Raw genomic sequence first — 13,109 nt, forward strand, 5'->3', positions numbered from 1 at the left:
AAGGAGCACTATTTACTTAATGTCTTGCTGAAGCAGGCACAACATGGTGTCTGAGCGCAGTGGCCGGCGCTTCTTTTATATCCCGCCCCAATTTTTACTTATTTTCTTTCAACACACTGGAGCTATAAATATGCATCTTTGGTTGTTCAAATTCATGTAAAAAACAAAATCAATTAAAGATGCACAACCAGGTAAAGAGCCACACACATGTGTGGCTCTTTACCTGGTTGTGCATAAAAAAGTTTTTTACAGAAAAATGAAATAAAATAAGTAAAAATTTAAATTTACGTGTAGACATGGTTTGTGTATGCCCTGTGGTTGAGAGGTAACTCCCATAATAAAAGTATTTATAGGTCAAGAGGGAGTCTTTCAGTTGTCTTGGTATCTCTTTCACCCTCTACTCCCTGACCTGAAACTAACCCAAAGAGGGGGTCCACCTCTCCAGAAAGTTTGGGCAGTCTGTCCTCGACTCCCTTCAGGAAATCCTACAAAACGGAGATTACACCTCCTGGAGCGACCCACTGGATCCATGGCCCTGCGCTCCAAGGCCACTGTTTTGGCAGAAACGTAAATGCTTCAGAGTGGAGACCTCGCCCTGCAGTTCAGTTACATTTTGTTCTGTGGCCAGGGATCTTTCTGCCACTACACTGAGATCAACTCTTAAGAGTCTAACATCCATTGAGACCGCGTCTATTTTGTCCTGTATACTGCAGCACTCAATGCCTTTATAGCAGCAAGTATCTGCCCCGGTGGGGTTCCTGCGGGGGCTCTTGCTCCTCTGGCGAAACCCCTCAGGCAGGGTCACCCTTCAGAGGGCCCCCCTGCATGTATTGATCCATTTTAGACAGCTGTGCCCCTTAGCGCAAAGGTGTAGTTGTCCCAGGAAGGTGAGCAGTCTGATGCTAATCGAAACTGACTGCAGATGCGACCATTGGGCAGCAAGAAGGCAACCCTCCACCAGAATGACAGTTCCAGGGGGAGAAGGCAGTGTGCAGCTCACAAGGTATCAGGCAAACTGCCCAACATAGGCAGCCTTTTGAATGTCCCCATGGCTATATGCTGTGGGAAGAGGGTAGGCACTTGCATGAACTGGGCCACAAGTCTGCACTCAACTGCTGACCTCTTCTGTGCTGGCCACTGCACCATAGATGCGTCTGGTTCCTTCCCCGTTATCACTGGTTGTTGCACCGCTGTCAAGGGAGAGTCTCAGTTCTCCGGTCCCTTTCTTCCGATGGCAGACCTCACACCCCACCCCTCCACTCAGTAATATACAGATAACAGACTGGCAAGCCAATCAAAGGGATTCTGATTACTCTTGGCAAGGGGGCACTCCCTCAGGGGGGCTGGGCTCACTTCCAGCTACCCACATCCGGACCGCAAGGTTTGGCTACCCTCCCGCCAATAACGCGGCCGCATGGTTCCAAGGCACAGAAGACAGAATCAGAACTTGGCAGCCCTCCTTCAGTTGTTTGGGCCGTTCACAGGGCCAGTGGGGTGCCTGCTTTTTGATATTTCCTCGGCTCCTAGGATCACAGAAGCAGCTCACACAGCGAGTCCTGGTGCAGCTCGCAGTAGAAAGCTGGACAGGGCAGCAGCGCCTCTCTCCAACAGCACAGACCTATCCAGCCCAGATCCTAAGGCTGCCAGTCTCTGGTCAGGTCCATCAGGGGAGCCACCACCAAAGGGCCCTGGCACAGATTAACACCTAAAGTGTCGAGAAGGGGCTCCTGGTGATCCTCCGACACGAGGTGAGTACTACAACACCTCCAGGACGTATATGTGGTGTCAGACATATCTGTGCACCGCAGGATCAGCTCTCTGTGCCCAGTGCAGTCTGTGTCTTTCGGCCCCCTCAGCAATGGCCCTGGGAGATTCCGCCTACTGCAGGGAAAATAATGTAGGCTACGGCTGTCCCCATGCGAATCTCTACAGTCACTGCCTAAAAGTTGCCTCCTCGGTCATCCTCTCTCCACTTTAGGGTACACTCACCCCCGAATGGAGATTTTTTTTGTTTTGGTCATTCTACATGGGTACTTTTATTTGGTGAATGTGCTTCCTTTGAAGATGGGCACCATGTTGGAATTGGGAGATCTGAAAGAAACACATAGAAGGGGAGGAAGTAGCCCCTTCGGACAATTTGCAGCACCCACTTGTCCGAGGTGATGTTGCGTCAGTAGAGGAAGATGATGGCGAATTCTGCCACCCATTGGTGTTTTTATGGGCCTGAAATTCCGGACTAGGAAGGCTTTGCAGTGGATGCTGCGGGGTGGACGTGGAGTGACCCGCCCGCTGGCCCCCAGAACCGCATGTCGGGGATCATATTGCGCTTCTTCAGAAGGAAGTCACTGACCTCTTGGCCAAGGGGGCCATCGAGCACGTTCATGGTCCAGAAGTAGGTCGTGGTTGTTCTCACAACTTTCTGGTCCCCAAGAAGGACAAGGGCCTGCATCCTATCTTGGATCTCAGGAACGTCAACTGCTTCCTCCGGGAGCAGAAGTTCAAGATGTTGACGCTAGCTCAGGTCTTGTCTTCCCTCGACCCTGAAGACTGGATGGTAGCGTTGGACTTGCAGGACCCATATTTCCACATCCCCGTCCAGCCGGCCCACCGGCGTTAACTGCGGTTCACAAGCATTTTCAGTTTACTGTGCCCCCCTTCGGTCTTACCAGCGCCCCTCGGGTGTTCACGATCTGCGCAGCTCATCTGCGCAGATCAGGGGGTTCCAGTCTACCCCTATCGCGACGACTGGTTGTTAAAGACGGTCTCGCCCCAGGTGGGCATCTCTCTCTCTCTCTCTCTCTCTCCTTCAGATCACGGCCGACCTCCTGCATTTGCTGGAGTTTCCCATCAATGTGCCGAAGTCGCACCTGATTCCCTCTCAGAAGCTCCTCTTCATCGGAGCGGTTCTGGACTCTGCGCAGTTTCGGGTTTATCCTCCCGAACAGAAAGTCTGGGATATTCGGGCTATGATTCCGATCTTTCAGCCTCTATCCCAGGGCTCGATCAGGATGACCATCCGGCTCCTGGGCCTGATGGCCTCCTGCATCCTGCTAGTGAATCATGCCAGATGGCATATGCGGGCTCTGTAGTGGGGCCTGAAGTTCCAGTGGGCACAGCATCAGGGCAACCTGTTTTCATGTCCAGATCTTGGAGGGCACTGCTCGACAATTGCAGTGGTGGCTCACGAATCGCGATTGGGCCAATGGCATATCCCTCTCCCTTCCCCAACCGGAACACACAGTTGTGACGGACGCGTCCCTTCTGTGGGCGGCCGCATGGGAGAGGTGGAGATCAGAGGCCTCTGGTCTCGGGCGTAATCCCGGCTCCATTTCAACCTTCTGGAGCTTCGGGTGATCCGACTTGCACTGAAGGCATTCCTTCCCTCTGTTGTGGGGAGGGTAGTGCAGGTGTTCACAGACAACGCCACCGCCATGTTGTACTGCAACAAACCGAGCAGGGTGGGGTTGTAGACCCTAAGTCAGGAGGCTCTGCGCCTCTGGACATGGCTCGAACATCAGGGCATTTCCCTGGTGATTCAACACCTGGCAGGTTCTCTGAATGCCAGGGCGGACAAACTCAACCGCCGGTGCATGATGGATCACGAATGGCGTCTGAACTCAGATGTGGAGCACGGTCTCTTTCTGCAGTGGGGAGAGCCTTTGTTAGATCTATTCGCCCCCGCAGAGAATGTTAGATCTATTCGCCCCCGCAGAGAATGCGCAATGTCATCAGTTCTGCGCGTTTTTTTTTTTTCCAAGGCGGCACTTCCTAGGTGACGCTTTTCATCGCGGGTGGAGTTGCGGTCTACTGTACGCCTTTCTGCCTATGCCACTTCTACCCAGAGTGCTGAAGAAGATCAAGCTCGACTGGGAGCAAGTAATTCTTGTGGCTCTGGACTGGGCTTGAAGAGTATGGTATCCCGAGCTACTCAGCATGGCGATCGATCCCAGCTTCGACTGCCTCTTCGGGAGGATCTTCTGTTACAGCAGCCGGGGAGAGTCCTCCACCTGAACCTGTCCAGCCTCCACCTCCTTGCGTGGAGATTGAAAGGCGGCAGTTGACGTCTTTTGACCTGCCTCCTGAAGTTTGTGATGTTATCTTGGCAGCCAGGCGTCCCTCCACAAAAACGATAAACACCTGCAGGTGGAACACGTTTGTGGAATGGTGCACAGCAAAGGCTATGGATCCCCTTTCTGCCCCTCTTTCAGAGGTTCTTCTATTTCTCCTTTCTTTGGCCCAGTAGGGCTCTGCTCTGGGCACTGTCAAGGGCTATCTCTCAGCCATTTCAGCCTTTTTACGGCTTCCAGATCATCCTTCCCTTTTCAAGTCCCCTGTTCTAAATAGATTCTTAAAAGGCATTACTCCTCTTTTCCCTCCTATTCCTTTCATAATGCCTCAGTGAGACTTGAATCTGGTTCTGACCTATCTGATGTGTATTCCCTTTGAGCCACTTCACAACTGTCCTCTTCGTCTTCTCACTTCAAGGACTGCTTTCCTGGTTGCTATCACTTCTGCCCAAAGAGTGAGTTCCAGGCTCTTTCTTCTAAACCTCCTTTTCTCTCTGTTCATCCGGACAAAGTTGTTCTAAGGACTCGTCCATCTTTTCTGCAAAGGTTGTCACTGCTTTTCACATCGGGCAGACCATCACTTTGCCCACCTTCTTTCCGCCTCGCATCCCTCAAAGGAGGAAGAGAGGCTCCACCGCCTGGACTAAAAACGTGCGCTCTCATGCTACCTGAACCGCACACAACAGTTCAGGGTAGATGACCAGCTCTTTGTTGGCTCGGTGGGCGCCAAGAAAGGTCGGGCCTTGCACAAACGGACCATCTCGAGGATAGGATGTTTGTCCCTGGCTTAGGATTTTCTCCTTGAGGATAAAGTTAGTATGTCTGGGGAAGTTCCAGCCGAGGGTCTCCTGGGACCAACTCTATGAGCACGGAAGATCTTAATCCCTTAATCGGGGGCATCTACAAGAATAGTTCTAAATAGCTCTGACACTAAGGCGACAGTGTCCGATCCATCTGGCTCAGGAGCAAACCCTCAGATGTGTATGTGATTGCGCCGGTGCCTATTCTGTAGGTTCTAGGCGTGGGTTTGAAGGTCCTGATGCTGGTCTCTAAGGCTTAGGATCTCTTGCTGGAGTTGCACTAGTTCTTCTTCACGCCCCTGCTTGTGATCCTCCAGAGAAGAGACTATCTTCTAGGCTTTCCACGTCCCTTCAAACCTCTCAAAGCTCTCCCGCCAGTTCTTTTTGAATAATTAGAGGTCGTCTCACAGCAATATGAAGAGTGTCGCCAGGTATGAAAGGGTACTGGTGCCTCCGCCTGTGTAGCGTCTGACGGGTACTCCATGCTCTAGTTTGAGGCTGGGTCTCCAGAGTGGGCCCCGGTCTGTTTAAGAAACATTTCTTTCACAGTCTCTTCCACAAAGCATTGGTGGGGGGGCCAGGAGGTCCACCGCCTTCCTCTGCAGAAGTCCGCGAACGGGGTGATCCCAGGGGCACTGGCGAGCAACTGTTAGTTTGTGGCGTCTGATCTCTGCCTCGGGGGTCAGGGGCGTCCAAGGGTATCCAAGATCAAAGCTAGACACCGGCAAGTTCACCCCATGTAGAGAAGGCAGAGAGAAGCCAGCAATAGGGGGGTGGGGCAGCCCCCACAATGGCCACGAACCAGGGGTGCAGACCCCCGCATCCCCCGTCTGGGACTGGCGATGGAGTCCAAAGCCTAGGCCAGGCAGCAGATCACGCGGACGCAAAGGGCAGAGTCCTCCAAGGTGCTCCCTCCAGAACTGGCCTGGACATATGAGGGCTGTGGTGCGATGGTATCCTCTGGGTTCGTCCTGCCACCAAGTCCGTTTGCGACCTCTGGAATGCCCCACAAAGTCCCCTGCACTGCCCCGCTTGTATCAGGAGGGTGCAGAACAGGGGGAGTGGGCTCACACAACAGGCTTTGCTACTGCCGCTCCCCTACCCCTCCTCACCACTGTGTCCGGCTTGGCCCTCCCACAGCTTCCCGCAGTAATGCCTCGTCCTCTTCCTTTCCTCTTCTGGGCCCTCCGTTCCACTGGGTCGCTGGTCCCACAGGCCCAGAAGCTTTATCGGCCCGGAGGGTGGTGTCCCTCTTGATCTGCAGGTGGGAGATGGCAGGTCCTCCGCTACACACCCTCCACTACACACCCTCCACAAAGCATACACTATCTGAGGAGGACTGTGGGTCTGCAGATGAGGCACCATCTCAGGCTCTTCCCACGGTCCTCCCATGTGTGCCCCAGCACCTCTAGGAGCCACGTCCTGTCTCGGGCTGATGGGTGACAGGGCTCTGGGCCACACTTAGCCCCCTACTCACCTGGGGACTCAAGATTGGGAGCGTGCAGCTTCTGGTGCTTCGGTCAGGTTCCAGCTGATGGCTGCCAAATGCATGACCGCACCCTGTACCACGGGCGTGGTAGGGCCGGAACAGCTGCCAAAGCGGCCCACCCCGTTCAAAGCAGGGGTGCGACTTCCGCGCTATAGAAGCTGCTTTCGGCGGGGAGTGGAGATGAACGAAATGTATCTCACCCATCCTCCCATCTTGGCCACGCCCCTGTTCTTTTGCATTTATTGCAATTTTCTTAGCACAAAATACAACCCTGTGCCCATTTTGGATGGGAGGGTGCGTATTGTGCTTAGTAAATTGTGGTAAATGCCGAGTTACATGAGGCAATGCGGAATCATGTGAGGAATGTAAATTTTCTGTAATTTTGCACCATTATGCTACCATAAATTAAATCCACTCCTATTTGACATAACCCGCTGATCAAAAAAAACTAAAAACACTTTCGTGATTTTTGTAAACTCCGGACAGGCATTCTGAAAAAGTAGGCTGCAGAAGTAGCCCTTATGTGGGTTTTTTTTTTTCATTTTATTTTTCAACTTATCGTTTTTCTAATAATTTCTGATAAAAACAAAATATGATTGTGCCTTTAATTTCAAAGATGTTAAATAGTGTTTTACGTTATTTTCTGATATTATATAGGCCCAAACTGCATTTTCTGCCAATCCTGCCAACCCAGCAATTCTATCTGAAGCCTCCGCTCCAATTTCTCACGATGGGGGTAAGTGTTGTGAGCTGGCAATGAAAAGTAATTTGATATGTCTATTGATGCTATGGTTAATGTAGTGTTCTTCTGTAAAGCAGTATAAAGCGGAAAAGTGAAATTTCATATCTGCAAGGCTTTGTTAATCGTTGTTTTGTGTCTTTGAAGCCCTGCTTTGTGATCCTCGTTTGGCATGCATTTTTTTTCTTTTTCTTTTGGGTATAATTATACACTTTACCTCCCATGTAGAAATGCCTTTAAAGACAAACCATTTGATCTCTGAATAAGGATGTTTGATGATAAACTGTCACATGGAATAATTAATCCTTTTCCTGGTCGTGGGGATGGTTTATATGGATCTCCATGCTAAACTTTATTAATAAACTCCCTTTGGCTCTAAATAAATCCATTTTATTGTGAAGGAGGGAGGTATTCCAGGCTATGTATTGTCCATTGCTGCTAAGTGTTGATGATATTTTTCTTTAGAAAGCGGTCTGAAATAGTTTAGAGTGAGGTATGGCTGTGGGTTGTACATCTTGGGTTTACAGTAACATGCAAACATAAACTTTGCACCAAACTAGTTGTGTGCTGGTTTGTTTTATTTGTAGAAAAAGAGTACATTGACTGAATATTTGAAGCTAAATTTATTGTGACAATTTGCCAGGGACTTTTTTTGTATATTCACAATTATAAGTGAGCAGGCGTTTATAGAGGTTGATTATTTGCAATGGTTAATGTCAACTGCAGGGACCCTTTTGAAACGTATATGAATTTCCAAAATCTCTTGAGCCCCCCATGACATTCACGGTATTCTCAACCATGGTCAGAAGAACAGTGTGAGAAACTAGCTTTTTATCTAGAGGGAGTGCAAAGTATGATCTCTCATCCAGTAAAGTAACCCAGTACCCTTCTAAGTCATGCTTTTATTCGACAGCCCTGGCACCTTAGCCTCTGCCGGTCGAAAAATCTCTCAGCCCGACTGTTAGAAATTCTTGCTGAATGCTCCCCAACTTTAAGGAGCTCTCCTGGATGGCATCAATCCATGGATGAGACATATTTGTCTACCCCTGCTTCATTATTGCAAAAGCCAAATGTTAAGTTCCACTACATGTGCGGAGTCCTTCAAGTACCCTGTCTGAATGAATGATCACAACCCAAGTCAGAGGGAGCCGTCACTAACTTAACCACTCGTCACCGGTTAGCTAGGACACAGAGCAGACAGGCTCCATTCTCCATTTAGCTCAATGTGTAAAGTATTTATGAGGTATCAAAACAGTAATCAGGACTAAATACAAAACCATAATCCCGAACCAAATTACAGAAATGGAGCAAAATGTAAAAAACTAAAGGACAAAAATCCATTATGAGAATCCAACACGAGAAACTATATATATATATATATATATATATATATATATATATATATATATATATATATATATATATATATATATTCGCTCCTTTTGCACCCTTACAGACAACGGGGCACTCCTAGGTGGGTGCCGTGTACACGGTGGTGCTCCGTGTTAATTATGCAGCTCCAAAGACCCCCTCTCCCAGCCGGGAAAGAAGAACCGCACTCACGGGGTGATCGTCAGTTGTAGTTTATTCACAACGCTTCACAGACTCGTTTCGGGAAACTCCCTTCCTCAGTGTGTTAACGATATGTGAACTGAGGAAACACTTATTTAAAGAAGTTTAGAATTCAGGAAGTAACAATAGTCGAGGTAGGACTGATCACCACTTTCATTTGGTGAGCACCATTTTGTAGTGTGCAAATGTCGCTTTTTTGACAATAAAACCAGTGTAAATGTTTAAATACATGGTCGTTATACATCCATTTAGAAAATATACATTAAGATAAAGGACATATATTAAAACCTGGATAAATAGCATACAAATCTTATATTGCACATTAGTAAAAAACGATCTAGCCGTGGATCAGCGTTTGGCGGTTCCATGCTATGGAGCCGCCATGTAACCTCTAAAATTAAAGCTGTATATCGGCATATCATGTGTACTTCACTGTTTATGACATCTTTCTTTAAGACATATTACTCACAAGTGGTTTATATAAAAGGATGGTCTAATTTCCTAGGTGGACTGCTAGTTCTTCTCCGCTGTTCAAACCTGTAGGATTTTTTGTTTGCAAGTCCATAATATACCTGGATTCTAACCTTCTGAGTTTTAGTGTCATATCCCCCCCTCTTATATGTACCGGGATATAATCCAATCCAAAGTATTGAAGTAAATCACAATTGCTTTGGTGCTTGATGGCAAAATGTCTCGCCACCGGGTAAGTCATATCTTTGTTGGCAATGGCACGCATGTGCTCTAGAATTCGTAATTTGACAGCATTTATTGTGCTCCCTATATATTTTAGCTGCATGGGCACATTAGACAGTAGACTACATGTGTTGTTTGGCATGTAATGAATTGGTTTATGGACCTTCGATTTTTTTTTATTTATTTATTTATTTTTTTTTTTTTTTTTTTTTTTAGGCCCGGAACCTCATATCCTAGCACTCTTCTGCTGAATGCACACGCTTTACACTTCTCACACGGGAAGAAGCCTTTCATTTCTGCAAGGGTGTTGGGTCTTGTTGAAGGAGTGTCTAAATGACTATGGACCAACTTATCTTTGAGGGACTTTGCTCTCTTCTACCGACTGAAATAGAAAATGATCTATAAAGATTGACAGATTTTCAGTAAGGCTTCCCATGGAAGACACTATAGGTCTACGTGGCGGAGCCTTAGTGTCTTTTTGTGAATTTTGGGTAATTGATAGAATGTCGGAATAATAGGGTTCATAGTTCTTAAAAACAGATATTCCTCTGTGCTTAACATGGTTTTATTATGCCATTTTTGAATCAAAGTGTGATATTCCATGATACTTTCTTGGTATCTCTTAATGGTTGTAAGTTCATAATGTTCTTTGTCAGTTAATTGTCTTAGTGCTTCTCCCACATATTGGTCTCTTGATAGTAAGACTATAATTCCGCCTTTGTCCGATGGTTTGTATATCACATTGGGATCATCTTGTAGTCCTTTCAGAGCGATGGCTTGAGCCTTAGTAAGATTTTTCATTTTTACTGATCCGGGCTTGGCTGTGTTACCCTTTGACCGGAATTTCACTAAATCTTTTATGACTGCCTCCGAAAAGATGTCAATGGCATCCTGTGGTGTTTGGGGCAGGAATTGTGATACTGGTTTAAACGGGCTGTGAAGAGCTTCTTGCTCTACTCCAAATTCTCTACTTCTTTGTGTTAGGGTCTCGGTGTTACCATCTTCCTTAGGAGTCCCGTGTCTCATTTCTTCAAGTAATTCCAGGGTTGTTAAGTCGTGAAGTGAAAATAGATCAGTGTCTTTGATTTTTGTTTTTATTAATCTTGTCTCTTTGATGGTTGGTTTTGTCTTGAAATGTTTATGCAATTTTAATTTTATCGTGAAATTAAAGAGATCTATTCTAGTTTGTGTGAACTCCAATTTTGTTTGTGGGCAGAAAGAAAGGCCAAGCTTCAGGACCGATTCTTCTGTCTGTGTTAGTTTTTTAGCGCTCAAATTCACGATTGTGAGGGTGTCTGATTTATTTACCATCTGCCTCTTCTCATGCTTCTGGTCACTCTTGCAGGCGTATTTCCTCTGTCTTTTCCGGCCTCCCCTCCTTGTTTTACGGTGTCTTGCTCCGGGGGTTTGCTTTTCCCCCCCCCCATCAGCCAGGATAGGCGGATTAGGCCGAATTCCTTGTGAAAAGGAGTCTTCTTTCGTATCCCAGATGGGCCAGCTACATCTTCTCCGGAGAGTTCATTTTCTGTTACTTCAGATTCTGAAGTCTCTTCTCTCACAGGCGTTTGCGCTGGGTTTAGTTTTTTCTTATTCATTTCTTTTCTGGGGCCGTCGAATTTTTTGGCGAATGTTATAATCCAACCCATAGAATAGTCTCTCTCATCTCGATCGAATTTTTCTTCTTTTCTTTGACGGATTTTTAGCTCATATTGTTGTAATCTTTTCTTCATTTATCTCTTAGTTCTTCCTGTTTGTCTTTGTTCGTATTGCTTTCAAGTTCATCTTCCAATGTTTTAATCTCTTCTAATGCTTTCGGTACGGTGTAGATACGCAAACCGCGTGGGACTCTCTCCTTCGATGTAATTTTGGAGGGAGGTCGCCTCCCACCATTTGCGGATTTCTCGTTCATACAGCCTCTCCAACTTTGTGTATTTTGCTGTCAAAGTGTCAGATGTTTTGGTATTTTCTGCAGCCTTGCTGCGCGTGGTACCATCCTTTTTCTTTTTGAATATGCCTGTGGCTGCTTCCTCTCGCGCTGACTCACTAAACATAATTGCAGTTTAGTAATGGAGTACCGATCCCGGTCTCCGTAGTAATGACGATCACCCCTCACCAAGCCCTCTCGATATCAGTGATATTGCGGCAGATAAAATAATGTCCTGCAAACTTGCAGCTTACCCGGCTGTCTTCTAGACTGATAGGTCTGCCACTTTGTCACAAGGATGGTATCATCAGTGATGTCATGAGTGATGTCACTGACCATGTCATGAGTGATGTAATATGTGACGTCATCAGCAGTGCATTGCAGGCGCGCAAGTTATAGTGAGTCCAACTAACTATAACGTGGAATTTCATTGGTTTTATGTCAGTAAAATTTCCCGCTAACTACAACGTGTGAAACCTATGGTTTTTTTCAGTGAATTTCAAAGGTTTTTTTAATGCTAATTCCTAACTAAAAGTCTCACTTTATAAGTAAGACTGTTAGCGCTCTAGTTGTTCTTTAGAACACTCTGGTACATACTATCATTGGGCTATAGTTGCGCTACATCTGGCTGATATTTGGGCTACATTTGTATTTTTTTGTGTCTGGTGGCCATCTTTGGGCTACATTGGGCTACATTTGGGCTCTAACATATATATATATATATAGCCCAATGTAGCCCAATATATATTTTTTAAAAGTTAATTTTCTTAAAAACAACTGGAGCATATATCTTGAGACATAGCAAACGCACATCGGGCTACCAGTCCTTACAATTTTTCAATTTTTTTTTGTTGTATTTTTTTTCCTTTTTTTTTGCCCTGGAGCGCTCCTGGTGAGCGCCCTTGAAAGCTTAGTATTTTGAAGCGCCCCGGTGCGCGAACCGGGAAGCGTCCCGTTAGCGCCAATGTCGCGATCGAAAACAACATCGTGACTCGTCGCGTAAGCGTGACGTATCCAAGATGGTTTCTTTCGATATGTGCTTACTGCAGCTTGCGCCTATAACAGTTCAAGGCTACAATGGCATTCAAATGCAATAATTCTATACACTGCATCCCACATTAGGCAGCTGACTTTTATGGCACTCAAACTGTTTCTTTGCTTGCTTACCCTGGCCTAACCCAAGTCAGATACACCAATTAGGGTTAGCCAATCTAAACTTGCTAGGTTTTAGGGTTCAAGCCCTTGCACTAAGAGGCACGTTATCTTCCCTGGCCCCAATTCAAATTATGTTTGCAAATCCAGTACTAAAAAAGTTAAAAAACAAAAAACCTAGGGAGGCCAAGTGAAAAGGCACATTTGTCTACTGAGTATTGCACTTAAGAAGAACATTTTCAGTGTTGCATACACAGGCTACTATGAAGGTAAATTTGGAGGGTTGGGAAGAGGGAGGCTCAAACCTGTCTGAATCCCTTTGACAGTAATTTTTGCCACACTAAAAAAACAGGAATTTTTTACAGTTTGAAGTCTCGATTAAATGCCTTCATTTAAAATTTTTGTGTGGGGTCTACAATGAACAATTGTCTCCTCCCTTCACTTCCTTCCCTTGCTACGCTGATCAAGTTAGACTAGCTGTTTTTGACGATTGGCAGGGCCCAAGATATGGCTTCTTTTGGTGTTCCATCATTTTAGGGATTTATCTCAGCCTCACATTTCCTTCCTAAAATGGTGGAATTTGGTTCCATCTTCACTCTTTTTCACTAGGATAAAAATCAAATCCTCGCTCCTTTGCCCATGCTGCTGAAGACTTACTTGAGGCGGTGTACAG

General features: G+C 46.5%; 1 protein-coding gene across 1 annotated transcript in view; it reads left to right on the forward strand.

Moving 5' to 3' along the window:
* The window catches only part of SDCBP (syndecan binding protein), a 176,174-nt gene that overhangs the window by 35,512 nt on the left and 127,553 nt on the right, over nt 1–13,109 (forward strand). Inside the window, exon 3 of the mRNA XM_086965780.1 lies at nt 7,014–7,092. Coding sequence (XP_086821906.1) covers nt 7,014–7,092 — 79 coding nt within the window. The remainder of the gene's footprint in view (nt 1–7,013; nt 7,093–13,109) is intronic.

The sequence above is a fragment of the Lissotriton vulgaris genome, chromosome 4_1 (assembly GCF_964263255.1).
Source record: "Lissotriton vulgaris chromosome 4_1, aLisVul1.2, whole genome shotgun sequence".
In the NCBI taxonomy this organism is placed as follows: domain Eukaryota; kingdom Metazoa; phylum Chordata; class Amphibia; order Caudata; family Salamandridae; genus Lissotriton; species Lissotriton vulgaris.